Source organism: Electrona antarctica (assembly GCF_951216825.1).
Source record: "Electrona antarctica genome assembly, chromosome: 9".
NCBI lineage: Eukaryota > Metazoa > Chordata > Actinopteri > Myctophiformes > Myctophidae > Electrona > Electrona antarctica.
The window spans coordinates 22,514,460-22,539,433 of NC_136790.1; the positions used below are offsets into that span (position 1 = coordinate 22,514,460).

Below are 24,974 nucleotides of genomic sequence, written 5' to 3' on the forward strand. Positions count from 1 at the left end.
CACCACAGGGATATTGAGGTTTTCAACAAATTAATTACCCTGCCTAAACCTGATCTTTTGATTTGGGCAGGCTATGGATGGGGCAACACTATTATGATCATATCTAGATACGGGATGAGCAGACAATACGAAAACACTGGCCCCATTTACATGCAGAAATTAATTCGGGATGAATGGATTAATTCCAGTCATCAGAATAAAAATGCTCATGTAAACACCTCAATTGGAATAGAATATCCCATTCCCAATGAATTTCCATTCCGGTCTGGAGGGGTGGTATATACCGTTTGAATCAGTATAGATCACCATAGAAACACTTTATTCCGAATGCCACTGGGAGTTTGGAATACATGTATTATTTTACACATGTCTGCCCTTAGTAGACTATAGTGCTTTATGCCCATGTCCATGCAGGGATGGCCATTTGGAGACATTTTATGTGTGCAGAAATGCGCTATTTTACCCATTAGAAAAATACAAATACGCCCCATAATAAAATGCGCTATTTACAAACCCATCTGCGGGCCATTGCCATTGGGTTGGCCATCTCTATAGTCCAAAGTTATATTCCGAATGAATGCTTTGGTCATGTAAACAATTGAGGAATACTTGTATTCAGGTTCCATGTAAACAGTTGGGTATGAATCTCTGTTCGGAATGAATTCATTCATTCTGAATACATTTCGTGCATGTAACTGAGGCCACTGTGTGTGTGTGTGTGTGTGTGTGTGTGTGTGTGTGTGTGTGTGTGTGTGTGTGTGTGTGTGTGTGTGTGTGTGCGCGAGAGAGTGAGACAGAGAGACAGAGAGACAGAGAGACAGAAAGAGAGAGACGAGGGCATCAACTACCAATCTTTCCAGCTTTGGTACAAAGGAGATACATCGATGAGGGTGCACGAAGCAGCAAAGAGAAACGAAAGCTCAGGAGGAATCCAACCAGCCGTTTCAGCAGCTTTTTGAGGCCTGATACAACGGCACACTTTGCCCTGTCTTTCATAGGAGCTCTCTCTCTCTCTCTGTCAAAGCCTCATATCCCCTAGGCGTCCTCCTCACCATAGTACAGAAAAGTGGGTTAATGCAGCCTCGCTCATCTCCATCAAACTAGCAGCAGAAAAAGAAGAATGAGGATGAGGGGGGGGTCCTCATGCACTCCCCTCCTCCTCCGTGCCTTTACGACTGTCACATATCGTCGCTGTCAGGAAACCTCAAACGGTTACGGTTTTCATGAAATGTAAAAGAAAAATCACACCCGTGTGAAGTGATTCTCCATTAATCGTCAATGGGAATTTAACAAAAATACCGATTTGCTCAGACATGTGGCAGATTACCCTGCCACTGACACTTTAAGTTTAAGTGCCAGGGACGTTAAGACGAGCTCGTCCCTACTTTGTCCGCTGTGCCAGAGACGTTAAGACAGATATTGTTTAATGCGCATTAATCCCCACTTGATTAGCACCACGCTAGCATGTTGCAACATTTTTAGCTATCTCCGACGATTTTCAAGTAAAAGCGGCCTAAAATCCCATGTGCACGCCCGTGCACGCGCACAAGCCACGTGCGCGAGCATTATGGCTCATAATATGCAAAAAATGCGATATTCGGCGCTTGATTACGCCTCAGATTGACTTAGTTATGATAATAACACGGATCCGCATCTTACTACGGCCCCTTTGGACCTCAGTAAGATGGCCGACTTTCACATCCGGTTCATGCTGTGTTCAACTAGCGATCTCGTGACCTTTTTCCAAATGCGGCTGGCACTGGCTACGACCCCATCTCGTGGCCACCGGCAGTATGGCACTTAACACAGCGAACGCTAACCGCGTATCCATACGTTATTAATTAATCAAACGTCCGATGCTAACCACGTATCCATACGTTTTAATCACTTTTTTATAGCATACTTTCATTCATCTTTTTACCCACCCGGACAATGAAGAACCATCCCCCTGTCATTGCTGCTTAGTCCCACTCACGTGATCAAAAAAAAAAAAAAAAGAAAAAAAAAAACCCTCCCCTCCTGAAAACAGGAGGGCGGGCCGCTTTACGTGTAGAAGCCAGTGTAAAATGGACGCGCCCATGCAATGATCTAGTCGGTGTGTGAAAAGAATCAAATTTCACCTAACCTCGCCTCACCAGGCTTCCCCCCACCTCGGACATTTCACCCAACACTATAATACTCGATTCCCCCCTCCCCTCCTGTTTCTCCAGGAGGAGGATCTTGCGAGATGGGGGCTCTGTCTCTCGGAAAAAAACATGATGAACGGAACGCTGCCTAAACACATATGCACCGGATCGGCATTGCATAACGTCTGCAACACACATGGACAGATGCATGTTTCCTTCTTCATACTGTAGCGACCAAACGATCCCCGAGCCTACAATACTACGAACTAACTACAGTATCGAGGGGCCGCCACGACAACAGACAGTGTTCCATTGGTGGATCACGTATCGCCATGCAGAGCCGTCATAATCGGAGATCGCTCGGACGTGTGATTGTAACGCTTTTTTATTCATTATAATTGTAGTGATAAGACCGCAATGAACGCGTCGGGGACGTAATCGACCCGGGTGTAATGTATAACGAACTTTTCCGCGTCCTAAACCGTGGTGTTGTGATCTGTGGAAGTCATTTTTTCCTTGTCGACATCACAGCCGGGCTGCATGCCCAGGCATGTTCCCCTATACTAGCTTGAAAAACAAAATCAGCTGATGATGACAACGCGTCTCACCGTTATACTATAGTTCTGAACCGAACGGTGGAATGGGACTTTTTATAGCCGTACGGATCAAGACTTTTGCTGCCCAATGTGCCCATGACCCCCCCCCCCCAATGTTTTGCGATCAAGACAATGAAAGCAGTGAGATAGATTAGGCGAGGCAATCATCATCATCATCATCCTCATCTAAAGAAAGCAGAGTTATGAAGGTTTATAGTCAGACATTGACAGGCAGATATAACAATAAACACAATAAATATGCTATACATCCTATACACCGAATGAAAGCCCTGAATGTGTACTTTTACGAGGAAAAGAGTAAACATTGATCCCATGTACAGTTTGTCATAAATTGTTTACTGGATGCACATTGCGCCCACCAGATATAACTGCAGAGAAGACATGGACCCGAACTCAATATTCACAAAATAAGGCCTATAGCGACATATAAATACTATATACCGTATGAAACAGAAGACTCTCTGCTTTCATAAGAAAAAAACTTCTACTGTAGTAATAATAAAAATCACACCCATGTGAAGTGAGTGGTGCAACTCTGTCCCATATTCTGTTCTCTGCTTATTCAATACAGCTCGCTATATACGGACTGAGGCAGAAAGTCATGTAAACCTTTTATTTACAGTTTGGTCTGTAAACTTCTACTGTAATAATAAAAATCACACCCCTGTGAAGTGAGCGTTGCAACTGTTCTGTACTTATTCACTACAGCTCGCTATATACGGACTGAGACAGAAAGTCATGTAAACCTTTTATTTACAGTTTGGTCTGTAAACTTCTACAGTACTGTAATGTTGCACCGCGCAACTGTAGAGAACAGTTGCACCGCTCACTTCACAGGGGTGTGATTTTTATTATTACAGTAGAAGTTTACAGACCAAACTGTAAATAAAAGGTTTACATGACTTTCTGTCTCAGTCCGTATATAGCGAGCTGTAGTGAATAAGTACAGAACAGTTGCAACGCTCACTTCACAGGGGTGTGATTTGTATTATTACAGTAGAAGTTTACAGACCAAACTGTAAATAAAAGGTTTACATGACTTTCTGCCTCAGTCCGTATATAGCGAGCTGTATTGAATAAGCAGAGAACAGAATATGGGACAGAGTTGCACCACTCACTTCACATGGGTGTGATTTTTATTATTACTACAGTAATAATAAAAAAAATAATAATAAAAAAATAATAAAACAGTAGTAGTAGTTTTTTTCTTATGAAAGCAGAGAGTCTTCTGTTTCATACGGTATATAGTATTTATATGTCGCTATAGGCCTTATTTTGTGAATATTGAGGAGTTCACGTCCATGTCTTCTCTGAAGTTATCTGGTGGGCACAAGCTGCATTCAATAACCAATTACTGTCTAACTGTAGATGGGATCAATGTGTACTGTTTTCCTCGTAAAAGTACACATTCAGGGCTTTCATTCGGTGTATAGGATGTATAGGATATTTATTGGGTTCAATTTTATATCTGCCTGTCAATGTCTCTGACTTTAAACCATCCATAACTCTGCTCGCTGTTCAAGATAACCACTTCCAGGCAAATGCAGGTGTTGCAAAAAGGTCAATATCTCCAGAATGGAACATGGTAAAATCAAAATGTATTTTTTAAATTGAAGTGGACAAGTTCAGCTTTCTTTTGATGTATGCGTGTGATTCTCGCTATAAGAGAACATTTTGCTGTGGGCCCCCGAACAAGGCCTTTGTGCAATGTTAAACGGTAGCAACATCAAAATAGGCCTGCCGAGATCCTGTAGCAATCAAAGTGTTAAACAGTTTAATTAATTAACAGTTGTAAAGTGTTTTCCTGTTCTCCCCTAAATTCTATGTTTAATGATTATGTATGTAGGTATAAGGACACAACAATGGCTTAAAGTCTCACCTGTATTATTTAAGTTGTGAATCATGTTTGGAGAATGTTTGACATGTGTTACCACAGTGCTTCCTGGTGCTGACCAGTGGGGAAGGACCCGATTGTAGCATGAGGCTGCCTTTTATAGTGCCTGACTCCATTGTAGGGAGCATGCTCAGTCTATCCAACTGGATCAGACCAACTGTAGGTTTTTGTAAATACGTGACTTATTGTGGATATGTGTAAGGATTTAAATGTGAATTATACAAGGGTTAAATGTGATTATGTGTTAAAGTAGTTATTGTCTCTGGACATGGGCTGTTATAATTGTGGAATCAATTAGGGTTGGTACGGTCCAGTGGGAGGGGCCTAGCCTATATTTAAGAAGGGGGACCTGCCACTGTTCGGCAGTTGATGTAGGGCTGTAGAGTGAGTGTAGACCAGGAGGGCCAACCTATTCAGCCATTGTAAATAGTGTGTTGTACTGTTTTTGGGACACCATTTTTGCCACTTCTGGACACTTGAAAGGTGAATGAAACGGTTTGTTTTTGCTTAAGAGGGACGGCCGGGGGCATTCGTATTGCGCCGCTAGAGGTGAATTTCTTCGACCGGCGCAAGACGGACAAAAGTGAAAGCATTTGCCAAGAATGTTTTCATTAAGAGGACTCTGGCTTCCTATTTTGAGTATCCTGCTCATTTGAACACTTTTTAAGGTTTTGAGAACTGTGTCACGTGCCTTTTGTGCACACACTACCCTCACTCAAGGACAGTGAAGGAGTGTGATAGACAGATATGACGTAAAGTCTCCGTTCATTGTTGTAATGTTTGTGTTCAGACAGAATCTACACTATAGCCGTTTATAGGAGGGGCTATAATGGCCCTCAAAAATCACCTGTGTTCCAATTACTCCAATGTTTGTCAAAAGCTCTCGTTAGTACCTTTCATTGGTTCAATATAACACTACCATAGGGGCTCTGTACTTAACCACTTTCTCTCACATGTTTTATTTATTTATCCCAAAATAGCAAAAATACCAGATCACTTCGCTGCTCGCATACAGTAGCAGATCAAATAGCAGCAGCTCGCAACGCGTCGCATTGCAAGCTTGTAGGTCAGCTATTTTTGCTCCTTTTGAGAGACACTGTAGTATGATTGATCTAATACTTTATTAACAGTTTGCAAACAATACAGAGGTACAGTTATACTGTACAACATTGCTAGTAAAAGGATAACACAAAAAGGCTATGTATGGCATTCATTTACCAAAAACAAACAAAAATAAAAAGTTGAAATAATTATGGGGATAAAAAGGTCTCTGCCAGACAGTAAGGATATCAGGCTGTGACTGTGCTTGCGCGCCCAGTGACACTCATCTGCATTTCATCTAAGATGGCTTCATTAACAGGGGCGGCGCGCCACCACGATAGCAAAGAGAGATTTAGCCTGCCAGCTAATCACCCCCTGGCCTCCCCCAGCCCCCCGTCCCGCCTGCCTCCCGCTGCATGCTGACATTCATCAGCCAGACGCTACCTCTGTGATTAATTACTCACAAACACATGTCCCTTGGGCCCCCCCCGATAAATGTGTGCCACTGACATAGAGGTGCGCAGGCGTTATGTGTGAATGTAAACGGAGTCAGCTTGTGGCACTGTTTACCATTTTGAAGTGGGGTGGGTGGGCTTGTAAAGCTAAACGGGCAGGGGAGCGTGTCCAGTGAAATGAGAGGCGTGCTGCCACACAGCTGATAAGGCAGGGATAGACCCTCCCGGGTCCATTTGGTTTAATTTTACGCTCTCAAGAGTCAAATTATTGTAAAAAATCTGCATTACTTAATTTACTACGAGTTACGAGCTACGAGTGTGTGCGCTTTGTCTTTTCAAGACTTCACACCAACATCACCACAGCATGGAATTGTGGACAAAATCTTATCCAACGACAACAAAATATTCTTACGTTTTTCAAATGCCGAATAAATAATGGAACTTGATATGAAAAGGGTTGAAAACCACTGATCTAAACTCAACGACCCTAGAACAGACCCATGGATCCAATGAGTTGGTCGGTGTGAGCTTGCCACCATTGGTGTGAATGTGGGAAGTGAGGACGCTGGCGTCGACTGTTCGCCGCTTCACCTCCCAATGTATGAATGAATGAACCATTGTAAAGCGCTTTGAGCACTTGGAAAAGCGCTATAAAAATGCAATTCATTATTCATTAACGATTCCCAACCTGTGGCCTGGGGCCCACCGGTGGGCCGTGACTCGTGAGGATATTCGTAGTGTGCCCCCATGTAATTGGCAAAACACTAGGATTTGAATTATAATACATAGAGACCCCAACCGGGTCTCACCCGGTTGGGATAAACACAGATTGACAATTCCGTACATACACTAGTAGAAAACCCAAAAATCTGTACATATTTATATTACACTGAAATCCTTCCCATAGACCGCGACGGAGGGGCACTGTCTCAAGCAAACTTGAGCCACGAGAGCCAACACAGAGTGAGCTAAAGCGAGCGAGTTCAGCGGATTCGACCGTTATCTCTGCATTGAATCGGCGAAATCATCCGTTATCAGCACCTTTGAATGACCTCAGTATGGCCATACTGGCATACTCACCCTTGGCTGTACATAGCCTGGTCAAGGTTTCCCCCTGGTGGACGTGTCATTTCCAACTATTGTCAGCGCATGGAAACTAGGGGCTACTAATATATACTATTCTCTGCCTTTTGGGACTTAACTCGGACAGCGCTGAGTCGGGTCTGGTGGCCGTCGCAACGGCTCAAGGCCACCAGACACGGCGCGCCTCCGTCAGGACATCAGTGATAATGACAATAGGTGATAATGACATACTGAAACAGTGAGTATGCCAGTATGGCCATACTGAGCTCATTCAAAGGTGCTGATAACAGATGATTTCGCCGATTCAATGCAGAGATACGGGTCGAATGGGGTGGCGAGTTGCCGTGCAGACAACTATCTAACCAAACTCACATCTCTAGTAACAGATCGCTGATGTGCCACTTGTGCCATGGTCAGATGTCATACTTGAGGTGTAGTGGAGTAGTAGTAAAAGTATTGAATATTGGAAATACACTAGTGAAGTAAAATATAGAAGGCCCACCAGCGTGTGTACTTCCTGAGGAGGCTTAAGAGGACGGGGCTGGGTACCCCTGTCCTTACCTCCTTCTACAGGTGTACAGTGGAGAGCATCCTAACTTCCTGCATCATCGTTTGGCATGGAAGCTGCTCTGAGGCAGATAGGAAGGCTCTACAGCGGGTGGTGAAGTCTGCCCAGAAGATCACTGGATGCAGCCTTCCTGCCCTCAGTGACATTTACACCAGCAGATGCAGGAATAAGGCCGCCAGCATCATGAAGGATGCCACCCACCCTGCACACGGTCTGTTCGTCCCCCTCCCTTCGGGCAGGAGGCTGCGCAGTATTAAGGCCAGCACCACCAGGAAGAAAAATAGCTTCTTCCCTGTAGCTGTGAGTATCATGAACTCTAGACCCTGAACTTTGACCTTTTGCACTAGTGATCTGTTGATTACACATGAACTCTGCATTATGAACTTGAGCCGTGACACATGAACTGTTTCTTTTTAATGCTGTTTTTAGTGCTGCTGCTTCTTATGGGCACGTGCAATATCAGTGGGTTGTGCAAATGCTTTTTTGCATGTCTTTAATAATTATATTTAGTGTTTTACTGTATTTTACTTATTTTATGCCTGACCAGGACCTGGGTAATCAAATTTCGTTCTGTACTTGTATGGAATGACAATAATACTCCTTGACCTATATAAAAACATTACTTTGTAACTTTGGTAAGTACTTGAGAGTACAAGTACTTACCAAAGTTACTTTCAACCACTGACTTCATGCTCCCCAGAGGACGAATCCTACCGATTTGTGGCCTTTCCTCTAGCACCACCCTTAGGCCAAACTCACACACAAGATATCTCAAAATATAATGGGCAGATTGACGCGAAACTTGCAGAGCAGATTCATGCTCCCTAGTTTGACACCATGACATCGCCTCTAGACTCTACCCTCAGGGCACAATTTGCACGCAAGATATTTCATAATATTATAGGTACTGTAGACTCCACAATGAACCTCACTGGTTTGGGGTTTTCCATGGTTTATTCATGGTCTTTTTTCATGGTCTCATTTTTCATCGTTTGTAGGGGTTAATTATCCATGGGAGGTTTTCTTAGCCCGAATGCTCTTTTCTGGAACTCCCTGCTTCACACTTTACTTACACAGACTCACACATGCACATTAAAACTTGGGAACTGCACTTTGCAACCACAGTCTTATGCTGTTGGTCACTGAGCAGTTCTACTGGAGCAGTTGGGGGTTCAGTGCATTGCTCAAGGGTACTTCAGCAGTGCTGAGAGAGGGGTGAAGGGTGGTCCCTTCCCCACCCAGATTCTTCTGCCGACCATGGGAATCAAACCACAAACCTGAAAATGTCACTGCGCTACTCAGTCTGGACAGTCCTATTCTCCACAGGTCGGCAGGACATATGGAGGTTGAAATGGAACCGTGGCTTCTGATTTGTCTGTGGTGAGGGTTGAGGAAAAACGCAGCTACTGCTGTGGTCCTGCAACGTCTCCTTATCATTCACTAAACTCACCCCACACAGCCTTCATTCTTTTGTACTACTGAATCTGACAGTGGACTACTGAATTGTTTACTTTTTTCCATAGGTTTTTACTCTCAAGTCTCGAACGGCGCTATTTTTTTCAACAGTGAGATTCTGAGAAGTATGGATAGAGTGGCGCTGGCTGAGCAACAACAACGTGGCTACGTAACAGTTGACGTTATGAAACGCGAGTCAAGCAGCCTCTGTCCAGACTGAGTAGTGAGTCAAGCAGCCTCTGTCCAGACTGAGTAGTGCAGTGACAAGCAGCCTCTGTCCAGACTGAGTAGTGCAGTCAAGCAGCCTCTGTCCAGACTGAGTAGTGAGAGTCAAGCAGCCTCTGTCCAGACTGAGTAGTGAGTCAAGCAGCCTCTGTCCAGACTGAGTAGTGCAGTGACAGTGAGTCAAGCAGCCTCTGTCCAGACTGAGTAGTGAGTCAAGCAGCCTCTGTCCAGACTGAGTAGTGAGTCAAGCAGCCTCTGTCCAGACTGAGTAGTGAGTCAAGCAGCCTCTGTCCAGACTGAGTAGTGAGTCAAGCAGCCTCTGTCCAGACTGAGTAGTGCAGTGACAGTGAGTCAAGCAGCCTCTGTCCAGACGGAGTAGTGAGTCAAGCAGCCTCTGTCCAGACTGAGTAGTGCAGTGACAGTGAGTCAAGCAGCCTCTGTCCAGACTGAGTAGTGAGTCAAGCAGCCTCTGTCCAGACTGAGTAGTGCAGTGACAGTGAGTCCAGCAGCCTCTGTCCAGACTGAGTAGTGAGTCAAGCAGCCTCTGTCCAGACTGAGTAGTGAGTCAAGCAGCCTCTGTCCAGACTGAGTAGTGCAGTGACATTGAGTCAAGCAGCCTCTGTCCAGACTGAGTAGTGCAGTGACATTGAGTCAAGCAGCCTCTGTCCAGACTGAGTAGTGCAGTGACATTGAGTCAAGCAGCCTCTGTCCAGACTGAGTAGTGCAGTGACAGTGAGTCAAGCAGCCTCTGTCCAGACTGAGTAGTGCAGTGACAGTGAGTCAAGCAGCCTCTGTCCAGACTGAGTAGTGCAGTGACAGTGAGTCAAGCAGCCTCTGTCCAGACTGAGTAGTGCAGTGACAGTGAGTCAAGCAGCCTCTGTCCAGACTGAGTAGAGCAGTGACATTTTCAGATCCGTGGAACAGGCGAATCAGGCTGGAACCATGCATGCGGGCTAATACGTGTAGGCCCACTAGTGAGATTGTGGGGCTCTAAAGAAGTCAATGCTGCGTATATCTATTCTACGTCCGAGCATAGACATGGTAACGCCCCGCCTGCCTCTGATTGGCCTACCGACCCTACCGACACTGCCCGTAAGTTCTAGCCCGTCTAGCCCCCATGGTTTCACCAGACTGTCCTCCGATACGCGAGGTTACTCTGTGGTGGGAAATAATACAAGTACAAGAGAATGGCAGCTTTATTGGCACGCGCGACAGCAACTTGTAACTTTAATTTTTGTAGAAGAAGCAAAGTAATAACTAAACTAAACTTGTGCCGTTTGCTTTGATTGAATGTACTATGGTTGGATTTGGCTGTGTTCTAAATTAAAGTGTTAAACAAAATACTATTATACTAAAAAAGATAAAGAATCATGGGAAAAGAGAACTTTTTACAGTACAATAATGTTTCAAGTTTACACATGTATAAACAGGCCAACGGCATAAACAATATTAGTTTGCCTCTTCTACAAAAATAAAAGTTACTGGTGTGTCGCGCGTGCCAAGCTGTAATTCTCTTGTATTATATCGTACTTGTATTATTTATTTATTTCCCACCATGGAGTAACCTCGTGGCAGACTATCCAGCATGTATCTTCCACCTCGGAGGAAACTCTGGTAAGGCCAGCAGTGTTGGTAGGCCAATCAGAGGCAGGCGGGGCGTTACCATGTCTATACTCGGACGTATAATTGATATACGCGTCAATGCTGAATTCATACCAGCATACCTTCTGCATTCTGAGAAAGTGGTGAAGTTCAATGCATTGTCTATAGAGAGGAGCGACCATTTGCCAGGAGGTGGAGCCGGCAATAAGCTGAGCGGCAATGTTGAGAAATGTCATCACATTCTCTGTCCCAAGACGGCAACCGCTTTACGGCTTGGGATGGGTTTGTCCAAACGGCAAACATTTGATATCTCAAGGGTAAAAACCCCCTCTCAATTTTTTTCAAAATTAGTAGATCTAAATTGGTCTGGATTGCCTGGAACCCCTTAAAAGACCCTGGACCCCACATTGAGAACCATTGCAGTATAAGTATATTATATTTCCTGGATACATTTCCATGGATGTGAATCATTGCCAGATCAATTGCTGATGTTTATATAGTTGGGCTTGTGTGTTCTAATGTGAATGTGAATGTGTATGCAACAGATGCATTTGCCAGGTAGCTGTCCCTTTGGCCTCGTATTTTACTGCCCTGGACCCTTCAGTTCTGTTCTGTTCCTGCAAGTGTGTCCTGACCTGAGCCCCAGAGGCACCAAGTGCAAGAGCGAGGGAGCCGATAGCACCAAAAAACACTCGTGTTCCCTCTCAGAGGGCCTGGCACAGATGGCCGATGTGTCTGCTGGCATGTGATCCGAGACCCCTCAGGGCCAACCTGGCACAGCCTGCGTCAAAGCCTGACTGTCGGAGTGGAACACGGGCTGTGCTAGCACACAGGGAAGGTTTGTCAACTGGTGACGGTCTGCCCAAGCATGACCCTGACCCTCTCCAAAGTCCAAACCCATGTCTGCCACGCTGGAATGCCAGATATGGAGCATGGCGGGGACAGTTGGTCTGGGCAGTGGGCCGGGGGCTGAACATGGTCACGAACAACAGAAAGGAACAATGCAAAAGTGGAGTAGGAGGCAGCAGTTATATTCCAGTGTCTGTATTACATCGTTGCCCAAGCTTTTCTGTATCAGTGCCCACTTTAAAATCTCAAAAAGTGTTTGCGGCCCACCCATCTCTGACCACTTAACCCGCAGCCAATAATCTGCCATGTGAAGTAGTCAGATTGGTGGGTTTTCAGACCATGCTTATTTAATCAATCAATTGTGTTCTGTCTTGGAACCACGAAAATAACAAATTATACTTTAAGTTCCTATTGTTTTTTTTGTTGTTTTTTTTTAAGATATTTTTTTTGCGGCTTACGCCTTTTATTGGTTTTTGAAGGGACAGACAGTAGGCTGACAGGAAACGGGAGAGAGATGGGGGAAGACATGCAGTAAAGGCCGTGTCGGGCTCGGGAGTCGAACCCGCGGCACACTGCGACTGGATTACCAGTCGGGTGCCCAGACGGTTACGCCACCGCCTGGGGCTAAGTTCCTATTAGTGGAGCAGATTACTGAAACGATCGTTCACTTGATGGTACAAGCACCAAATTTGGCACACAAGTGCTTTAGAACCTACTCTCTCAGAAAAGTACGTTGTCCACTTGAAAAAACTAAATGGCCACCATTTTTCAAGATGGCCGCCATTCAAAATGGTTTTAAACAGTGTTTGAACTATAGTTTGATTGAATAATCCTATTGTGATGGCCTATACATCGAAATGTATGTTTCCTAGTATGAGAAATCCAATTCTGCATTTAGCAAATCAAAATTATTGAATATTATGATGATACAATGGGAATTAAACAAACAGCTGGGGCAGATCAAGTCAATATTCCATAATAATCTTTCACTTGGTGGTACACGCACCAAATTTGGCACACATGATGTCCAGGATGTACTTTCTATGAAAAGCACGTTATCCATCTGAAAATCCAAGATGGCTGCCAGTTTTCAAGATGGCCGCCTCGTCAAATGCAAAAAAACAAAACAACAAAAAGATTTTCGAAGTAAAATTTAAATGTGTTAATGATCCAAACATCAACATGAATGTATTCTGACTGTAAGAACTCAATGGTGTTGGAATTTAATTCCAATATGGCCGCCAGTTTGCAAGATGCAGCTATTACGTGACTCAAAATTAGCGTTTTCGGAAGCTGTCTGATCATAGATATTGTTGAAAGGCAACATCATTCATTGATCATGCATTGAAATGCTGTGATCAAGCTCTATTGGTTTGTATTTTTTTATTATATAAGAGTGATGTCAAAGCACAACCAGGAACACACTGGTGACATCACTGCTGTTAGACTCAGCATGGGGTTCAGTGTTGGCTTGTAACGTAGTTGTGGTTTACTAACTGTTGTAGTGTACTCACTGTAGTTTGTTGTATTATTTAGTGTCCTAATGCTAATTAGCCCCTGTATATATCTCCACTAGAAGTTTAGTTAGTTGTAGTATTGCAGTTAGATAGCCGCACCTGAATTGACAAGATGTGCCAGCGTGGGAGAGCTGAGACAAGGGTAACGGAACTTCAGTTACCTGGATGGTGTACAGATCGCACAGGACTTAAATGGCACTGGATGAACGGTCGTGCTAGGTGTAGGGCACCAGATGCTTGAACCTAGATCAAGGTTCAAGGTTGGACTTTATTGTTACATCTTGTGTACAGGACAGGTACATAAGAGTAAAACTTTTTTTAGTTTGGCTTCCTTACAGACAATGCAGCGGCATAGATGACAAACAACAAAAAACACAGCAAGCACAGCAAACAAAGGGATAGAATAAAGAGTACTAGAAAAATAGTAACATAATACATGTGCATGTTTTCCCTGTAGTAGCAAAGTTAAGTAAACTTTCGCCCTGGTTCTTATCAGTTCGTTCATGTATCTGATTGTTTGGGGAAAGAAGCCTATTTGCCGTCTATTTCCAGAGCTTTGTTGACACAACGATCGTCATACAGGGCTTCGATGGGGGGAGATCACATCCACTGCACTCTTCAAATTTTTGCATGTCCTTCACCAGGATCATTCTGAATTTCAGCTGCTCTCTTAGTGGAAAACTGGAGTTTCCGTTGCTAAACATTTGGCGGACAATTTTGGTACTTTTTGGTACTAACTAACTTTGTACTGTTTTGCTTCAATGTATCTTCACTGCCACCTCCATCATCCAATCTGGATGAGTCTAACATGATGGGCACGACCGTTAACACTGTATCGGATAGGCAAAATCAACCGTTATCAGCACCTTGGAATACGGCCAATATGGCCATACTGGCATACTCACCCTTGGCTGAACGTGTCATTTCCAACTCTATTGTCGGCGCATCGAAACTAGGGGCTACTAATATATACTATTCTCTGCCTATCGGGACGTAACTCGGACGGCGCTGAGTCGGGTCTGGTGGCCGTCGCAACGCTCGGCACGTTGCCTCACGTGGCTCAAGGCCACCAGACACGGCGCGCCTCCGCCATTGACATCAGTGACACAAAAATACCATTATCACCCGTCACAATAGGTGATAATGACATACTGAAACAGTGAGTATGCCAGTATGGCCATATTGGCCGTATTCAAAGGTGCTGATAACGGATGATTTCGCCTATCCAATACAGAGATAACGGTCGAATGGGGTGGAAATACGGGGAGACTTCAACTCCTCTTTCGTATCTGTTTGACACACTTCCTCCAATCAGTTTTAGTAGCGGAACATCTTGTGTTAAACGGTTAAAGGCCACTGGCTATATCCTTTTACCACCCAACCGTACAAAACATCAAAGCACATTGAAATATGGGATGCATCTAGGTTCAAGCATCTGGTGCCCTACACCTAGCCCGACCATTCATCCAGTGCAAGTCCTGTGGGATCTGTACACCATCCAGGTAACTGAATCCTTGTCTCAGCTCTCCCTGACATCCTGTCAATTCAGGTGCGGCTATCAACTACAATGCTACAACTAACTAAACTTCTAGTTGAGATATACAAAGGGGCTTATTAGATAGCATTTAGGACACTAAAGTATACTACAAACTACAGTGAGTACACCACTACAACAGTTAGTAAACCACAACTAAAGCTAGTACGCTACAAGCATACACTGAACCCCATGCTGAGTCACCAGTGTGTCCTGGTTGTGCTTTGACATCACTCTTATATACAAAATTACAAACCAATAGAGCTTGATCACAGCATTTCAATGATGAACGATGAATGATGTTGCCCTTCAACAATATCGGTGATCAGACAGCTTCCGAAAACGTTAATTTTGAGTTGCGTAATAGCCGCCATCTTGAAAACTGGCGGCCATATTGGAATTCAATAATTGACACCATTGAGTTCTTCCAGTCAGAATACATTCATTTTGATGTTTGGATCAATGTGTGGATCACACATTTCTGTTCATTAAAGTTATACGTATTTATTTGACGAGGTGGCCATCTTGAAAACTGGCGGCCATCTTGGATTTTCAGCTGGATAACGTACTTTTCTTAGAAAGTACATCCTGGACATCATTTGTGCCAAATCTGGTGCTTGTACCACCAAGTGAAGGATTATTATGGAATATGGACTTAATCTGCCCCACTTTATCGTTTAATTCCCATTGTATCATCATAATATTAAATAGTTTTGATGTTCTAAATGCAGAATTGGATTTATCATACTCAGAAACATATATTTCGATGTATAGGCCATCAAAATAGGATTTTATAGCTCAATATAGCTCAAACACGGTTTAAAACGACCTCAAATGGCGGCCATCTTGAAAAATGGTGTACATTTTGTTTTTTTCAAGTGGACAACGTACTTTTCTGAGAGAGTAGGTTCCGAAGCACTTGTGTGCCAATTTTGGTGCTTGTACCATCAAGTGAACGATTCTTATGATATATTGACTTAATCTGCTCCACTATATTGTTGATGTAGTGTAATGCTTTAAAAAAAAAAGAAGAAAGAAATGTGGTCATGTATCTTCCGTTAATGGAACAGGAACATAATAGGCACTATTTATGGACTATTCACAAGAACATTAAGATTGGCTAAGCATCCCATTAACAGAACACCTTGGGCTTACAGTACAGAGCATCACAGCTGTGCATGGAAGTGCACTGGAGTGACTAAAGTAGCTAACACTCCTACCCCAGCTAGTTTATGGATCCATGGATGCATTTTATGCATGATTTTAGATAGGAGAGTGTTGAGAGGGAGACAAGGCAATGATTCCAGTCAATTGTAATTCTTGTTTTTGCTGTCAGGTAGAAGAAACCTTGTACACGATGTCCAAAAAATGATTACTTTTCAGGTAGTTATTATTTAATCATAAGTTCTTGATAATTGTTTTCATTGGTTAAATATTATTTACAAAACCCACAGACAGACTTCTTTCACTTTCAAAAATCTTCACAATGTGTAAATCAATACCGGTAATTGACGTTTGCTCTGACATGCACCTTTCAGCACCATGGACAGTGTAAAGTTTCAGAGAGTAGAACAGAGAGAAATAACGCTATTTTATTCACTATTAAAAAAATAACTTGTTAATTCATCAATGAGGCATGTTCCAGCTGCGAGGCCTGATTCAGTTAAAACAAATTAAACCAAGATCCGCCTGTCTTGACAAGCAACTTAATCGATTTGACTGACTCCATCCATAGGGCCATGCAACAATATCACACAAACAAGGCAAGATCCCCAGTTAAAGTCCCAACGCAGCAGAGAGAATCAAAGATTAATAAGCGAGACCGCAGTTAATAATATCAGTGTCAAATAATAATACATTACAAACCACAACACGTCATCAATAAATAACACACACTGGCCTTTTATGTCACAAACTGTATGACACAAGCTAGCAATAAAGCAAAATGATATGTCTTACCCAAGATTAACTCAAATTAATTTCAAGTTTTCAACCCATCAAGGGAACAAGGTTTCAAATTGACAAGTCAGTCAGAGATTTTCCGCTACAGTTCCGTAGCCATTAGTGTGACATTAGTAGAAATGTTGCCATGCATTTTATCTGATGAAAACACAAATCGTCCCTTATAGAGTCCTTGCTAAGCAGTATAGGCTTCCTGACAACATCCGACCTCGGTTGCAATTATTTATTGCAACCGAGTTTAAATAGTACATTCTTCATTTGTTATTCTCACCTCCTGTACTGCATTTGTGAAAAGTGGTGTATAGCACTACAGGCTGGCACTGGAAAACATTAAACTGCTGAAAAATGCTACAAACACTGGAGGGTTATAATAGGTGTATAATTAGGCGTTTCTGTGTACCAGCATGATGTTACTGTGCCGGCACACAGTAACGCCCAAATGAAATTCACCCCCAACTAATGTTATTACCTTCTGCTTTGTTTAGCTGTCAGAATGCTGTGAAAAGGTATTTCAGAGGAGGGTCTGATCATGTTTATTTTCCTGCTCACTCGGCAGAGAATGGAAAAGCTGTGTGCTACTGTATACAGAAAGAAAGATGGAAAGAAAAAAAAGGCTGCGCCTCCAGCACATCTAAATGGATTAAATCCCATTTCTCGATCCGATTACTCCCAGCTCTGCTGTTAGCTGCGTAGGTTGGCCTACTGGGAGATCGATATACTTTGTCAAAGTTGTGTTCAAAATGTCTCTATAGCAGTGGTGGACAGAAACAAAGTACTTGAGTACTGTGAAGAGAGAAAAAGCAATCAGGTGCTCACCGGAGACATAAGTAATTTAAAATGTTTAAAACGCAAAGGTGGTCCTGGAGCAAACAGGATCCGATAAAGCATCAGATAAAAAAGAGCTAAAAATGCATTGTGCCCGAATCCTCTGAGTGCAGCACTTAAAGTGGCACTGACTATACAGTATAAAATGTCATGTTGTCCAATCTGGTAGAACATGTTAATACAATATCATTTATACAATTGGGGTGGTTGTATTTCGTCTCCCTGCTCTTCTATTGAGACATTTTGATTGTGTTAAAGCCAAAGGTCATATCTCACCTATAGACGCAGGATCTGACACCATTTTTTGTCAAGATTCAATTTATCCCTATAAGTGCAATATCGCCTATAACTTTTCTCCTGCTGCTGAGGACTCATCATTGTGCAATATTTCTGTCTCATTATTAACTGACTGTGATTTTATTTATTATATTAGTGGAGACATTAGTATTGTAGCATTTTAGCATCTCATGTATTGTTGAATGACAATAAAGCTATCCAAATCAACCAGGCAGGCTCTACTAGCTCAATGGTACAGATGCAAGCACAGGAAACGGGTTTACAATCTACAATACAGCATGAATATGGATTGATATTAAAAATAAGATATACTTCGCAATGTGTACTTTTGAATACTTGAGTATTTGAAAAAGCAAGTACTAAGTACTTTAACTCAAGCACAAAATTGACTGGGCAACTTTCACTTGGAATTGAGTAATATTTGACTGGGAGTATCAACAATATACTTTGGCTCAAGTACTTGAGGTTGTTGAGTATGTTGTCCACCACTCCTCTATAGGAGCAGGAAGGTGGGCAGTCTGGAGTAGAGCAAACTCCAGTCATCAGTGTGACAGTGTCTTAGGAGGCCAGTCCATACATCTGCTCACTGCCAAAGCTACCGCACGCACGCACGCACGCACGCCACACACACACACACACACACACACACACACACACACACACACACACACACACACACACACACACACACACACACACACACACACACACACACACACACACACACACACACACACACACACACACACACACACACACACACACTTTTGTTAGCCACTTTTCTCTCACCTCTCCCTGTAGTTCACTCTTTTTGTCCTTTTTTTGTTCTGACTATCTGATTCTCTGTCGCAATTTGGAGATGAAGGACATACTGTAATCGTTGAATCGGTGTGTGTGTGTGAAATGTACTTTTGTTTAATTATAATGAAGAGGCAATTTTAATGGATGAAGTTAAGCATGTTGATTGATTTCCAATGCAGTCAATGCAAAGTTTGTCATGGTTTGTCACACCACTGGACATATGTGGATGATATGACTATATGGCCCAGTCGTGTAGGTCTCGGGTACCTTGCACCCTCCAACAGACTGTGAATGGTCTTGCCATCTGGCTAAATATCACAAAATGAAACTCAATCCAAGAAACTTCTACTGGCATGAGACAGAAACCGGCACTCTCCATCGACCAGAACACACTAGAGATCTGGCTGTGACACAGTACAGGTTCTGGTGGTTACCATTCAAGCCGGCATGAAATGGGACAGCCAGGTGGATTATATTGACCTCTTGCCATTTGTCCTATGTCGCCTGAAGCAATTTCAGGTCCAAAATCCCGAACTGGTTTCAATCTGGCTACGTGCTTCCGGGGCTGGAGTATGCAGGCACAGTTCCCAGTGCCGTTTCCAGGCATAAATCAGCAGGGGGGCATACTTTTTTCAAAAGGGGGCACTTCATTTTTCAAACCCCCCCTATGTATAACAAATAGTCACCTATTAACAAAGTGATGCTTGAAAAAGGCTACAAGTAGGCTACAATTTATGCAGCAGCACCAACGACAAACAAAGAAATACAAATATGTTGAGCATTATAATGTCTTCTTCATGCATATATTACCTTGTATTTCTATTAACTATTCAATTAATTTGAACATGTATATATTTACAATAATCATGAAGAACTTATAGATTTAACATCTGTAAACCATTAAAATATTGGTACAGTAACAGTAGGGTAGGGTAGGCCTACTACTGGCCAATCTGGACTGGAGGGGCACAAAATCCAATCTGGGGGGGCAATGCCCCCCAATGCCCCCCTGTAGAGACGGCACTGACAGTTCCTTGACTGACGGCCAGACTAAAAGACTGGAAAGAGTTCAGAAACAGGCTTGCAAAATCATACTTGGCCGTTGGTACTTGGAAAGCTCTCCGCACCATCACATTGTGCACCCTAGCAGAGAGGCGCACTCAACTGTGTATCGACTTTGCCAGGAAGCTAGCTGTATAAATCCAACTTCAGAAATTGGCTAATCTCCCTAAGGAAGGAGAGCGCTGGTTGCCAATATTCCAATATGCCAAACTGAAAGATACTGTACAAGTAATCACCAATCCCATACAAGTGCAGACTCTTACTTTTACTTAACTATAATAACCTTGCTTCCCACTGAAATAGATCAGACCCTTTGTTTCTCAAGGCATGCAGAGGCTGCATACCAAGAATGCCCAACAGCGACCTTTTCTGCTGCAAAAAGTGAAGAGATGTCAAAAGGGAAATACTCAGCAGCTGCAGACAGCTACTAACCTTCCATTGTGTCCTGGTTTGGCCACTTGAGTAGTAAAACTCTCCAGAGTGTACAACCAGGGAACAGAAATCAGAGGCTGCACACAGACCCAGCTCTCAGAACATTGTGCAAAAGAAGTAAACAAATCCTAGATGACACATCCCACCCCCTTCAGAACATGTTTTTGAGAATCTGACAGTTATTCAAACTCCCCCATGCACATAAGTGGTGTTTCAAAGAATCCTTCATGCCCAAGGCTAAAAAGCAACCTAGGAGGAACATGATCTGAGCTAGCACACACCACTAATAATTCATTCCTGACAGTCAACTTTTTAACTTTTATATTGTTCTATTAACTATTCCTGTTAGTACGGTGTTGTCTACATTTGATGCTAATGTGTACTATTGTATCTCTACATCAGTCATGCACCAGCAAAATGTCCATTATTACTTGCATTAATGGAAACTAAATAAAAACAAAAATTAGTGTGAGAGTGTGAGCGTGTGCTTTTATCTCAAATTCCATCAGTGCCACATTGCTATCAGTGAAGTAAAGAACCTTACTGTATAGTTGAATCCAGAGTGATAATTTAACACCTCACAGGGCTCAGAGACCACGTTACTCCACAACAGGATCAGATTAGATATTTTAGACACACACATACTGTACCAACCACACACATGCACGGAGGTATACCAACTGTAGGTATTGCAAGCATATCAACACTCACAATTACCCACACAGAATTGGGCAAATGCATGCATACAAATGCATGTTCACATACACTACATTGTGTACATACACGCAAACACTTATGCATGAACAATAATACACACACAATAACACATATGCAGTAATGCACAAGCAACAATACCACGCACAGACAGCAGCTGAGCCAAGACCGCCATTCTCCAGATGAGGATTTGTCTTTATCTTTTAATTCTCACTCATGTAGGCGGTATGAGACGTGGCTGAATAGAAGCGGGGGAGAATGGTGCCCAGTAGGTCCATTCATATACGACCAGAGGTTGCTCCTCAAACATTTTAGGGAAATCATTTCCCGTTTCACAGCGGGATATTCACAGTGGATTTGCCGTGGGAAAGAATGAGCTTACAGGGAGTGAGGAGATTATCATGTTATTGCCATAATCATTGCTGGGCGAGGTGAGAGAAATCCTCCGCTGCAATCCCCCTGTGACACGAATGTGCTCACATGGCTCGAATCAGAGAGGGCATGCAAGTGCTCAATGTTCCGATGTTCCATGCATTATAAGGTGATAGGACGATAATATCGTCCTATCACCTTATAATGCATGGAAGGGGTTGCTCAGGCATATTATGCATATTATGCCTGAGCAACCCCCCCCCCCCCCCCCCCCCCCACACACACACACACACACACACACACACACCTGCAAACTTTCAACTGAAAGGAGGGGGAGAGTTGAGGATACTCGTCTCCCTGTCATAAAAATACAAATCTCCACTGAGTTAACAATGTTTGTTCTGGTTACTTACAAGAGCTCACATCGGAGGCCACTGCAACTGTCTCATCCAAAGAAAGAAAAGAAAAAGGGAAAAAAGACCTGACATCGCCTCCGCAGAAAGATATCTACTTTATTGTATTTGTTTTTTTCAAATATACAGTATATATATTTTTTTACATCAGGAAAGGACGGGGGATCGCGAATCTACTTTAAATAGCTCCACCGGTGGTTTCAGAAGCTCGCAGCGCGACAAGGCCCCCGTCTTTCCTCGTGTATGTGTTTGTCGTGGATACAGAGGGGCTGGTTTTATAAGCCATGAATAAAGCATGACTTGTGCGACTGTGCAGCCAGCTGGCGGGATTCAGGGGGCTGACGGAGGGGTCACCGTGCTGTAGCATGATGTGGATTGGGTATATATAATTATCGTCTATGTCAGGTGGAAACCTGACATAAACCTCTTACCTCCAAAAATAATAATAATAATAAACTGTCTTCCAATGGATCTCATATAGTTATTTTGTCACAAGATTGGTTAAATATTTATAAAAACATTTTCCAAAATAGCAAAATGTTACGCGTGTGTAAGCTTGTAGATTGGCTATTTTTGCAACTTTTGTGTGACACTGGGCCGGCCGAGCGGTCCAGGCACCTAGGCTGGTAATCCAGCCTGACAGCGTGTCGCGGGTTCGAGTCCCGACCCAGACGACCGTTGCTGCGTGGCTTCCCCCCCCCGCATCTCTCTCCCCCTTTCCTGTCAAGCTACTGTTAATCTATCAATAAAGGCGAAAAAAAATGAAAGTTGAAATATGGAGATAAGAGGTTTCTGCCTGACAGCAACTATGTGTCTATATATGTGCTAGTATGTGTATATACCGTACGTGAATGCATGCATATGCATGTGCACGTACGCACAAGCAATCTCACACGCCCACACAAAAACATAAATGGAAGACAAATAGACCTAGAGAGACAGACACGAGCCGAGGGAGAAATTGCAAACACAAACAGAATGTAAACAGAAACATGCAGAGAACCAGATGAACCATGCATGCACACACTCACACACATGCACTGGGACACAAACATACTGTATAAACATAAATATATGAAGACTTTTGCAAAGAAACGCTAGCCTGGGTTCCAGCCTGAATCGCTGCGTTCCGTGATTCTGGAACGCAGCGACTCAGGCTGGAACCCAGGCTAGAGAAACACCCTCCCCTGGGCATCCCCAGCTAAATGAGTTAAGTTGGCACAGTATGACTCATAATTTTAATTGTAACCCGGAAAGTACTTTAACTTTTATGACTGCAGTCCTTTTCTGCATGAGTAGGCATCAATCGTTGCTAATGGTGGATGTTTCTTTCCGCCTTTTTACCAAAACATCTAAGTAACCCCAGATTATTTTCATTTCCTGACTTAATGGTTTGCGCACTCCCTTCAGTCAGGGAGGCACACATAGGCCTATACACACACACACACACACACACACACACACACACACACACACACACACACACACATAGGCATATACACACACATAGGCCTATACACACACATACACACATAGGCCTATACACACACATACACACATAGGCCTATACACACACACACACACACACACACACATAGGCCTATACACACACATAGGCCTATACACACACATACACACATAGGCCTATACACACACAGGCCTATACACACACATACACACATAGGCCTATACACACACACACATACACACATAGGCCTATACACACACAGGCCTATACACACACATACACACATAGGCCTATACACACACAGGCCTATACACACACATACACACATAGGCCTATACACACACACATACACACACATACACACATACATACACACATAGGCCTATACACACACATACACACATAGGCCTATACACACACATAGGCCTATACACACACATACACACATAGGCCTATACACACACATACACACATAGGCCTATACACACACACATACACACATAGGCCTATACACACACATACACACATAGGCCTATACACACACATAGGCATATACACACACATACACACATAGGCCTATACACACACATACACACATAGGCCTATACACACACATACACACATAGGCCTATACACACACATACACACATAGGCCTATACACACACATACACACATAGGCCTATACACACACATACACACATAGGCCTATACACACACATACACACATAGGCCTATACACACACATACACACATAGGCCTATACACACACAGGCCTATACACACACATAGGCCTATACACACACATACACACATAGGCCTATACACACACACACACACATAGGCCTATACACACACACACACACATAGGCCTATACACACACACACACACATAGGCCTATACACACACACACACACACACATAGGCCTATACACACACATACACACATAGGCCTATACACACACATACACACATAGGCCTATACACACACACACACACATAGGCCTATACACACACACACACATAGGCCTATACACACACACACAGGCCTATACACACACACACACACACATAGGCCTATACACACACATACACACATAGGCCTATACACACACATACACACATAGGCCTATACACACACATACACCGTCGCTGTCGGTGGAAACTGTGCATGTCCAAAACCTTATGTCTGTTACTTTTCAGGAAAAAGTTTAACTAAATGCATCGAATATAGTATTCACGAGATATTTTCATTGATTCAAAACGTGCGCATGCGCGTGCACACACACACACACACACACACACACACACACACACACACTCACACACACACACACACACAAGAGAGAGATCGCGCGCGTGCACACACACACACACACAGTACCGTAATAAAAAGTGTTGCACATTGTGACATGTTTAATTCAGTTAAAGCTTGTATATTTGCTATTTATTTCAAATTTTGTGTGATACTAGTGTGGCAAAGCAACGTGAAAAAACATCGTTGAAATATGGAGATATGATATGATATATGATATGATATGATATGAACTTTATTTGTATAGCGCTTTTCAAAGTGCTGCACAGAGCAAGATTAAAAACAGCAAGAAACACACAATAACAAAATGATAATGGCACACCAAACAATAACAAGGATGTATGTACA

The 24,974-nt window shown here is 43.2% G+C and overlaps 1 protein-coding gene across 6 annotated transcripts in view; it reads right to left on the minus strand.

The window, feature by feature from the left end:
* The window catches only part of magi3b (membrane associated guanylate kinase, WW and PDZ domain containing 3b), a 227,615-nt gene that overhangs the window by 64,342 nt on the left and 138,299 nt on the right, over positions 1–24,974 (minus strand). The window contains exon 1 of one of the 6 annotated variants that reach the window (XM_079509240.1): positions 4,623–4,695. The exons of the other annotated variants lie outside the window; for them this stretch is intronic. Within the exon in view, the coding sequence (XP_079365366.1) occupies positions 4,623–4,647 (25 nt within the window). The 5' untranslated portion in view covers positions 4,648–4,695. Of the gene's footprint in view, positions 1–4,622; positions 4,696–24,974 lie in introns of those variants that run through there. 6 annotated transcript variants of the gene reach the window in all.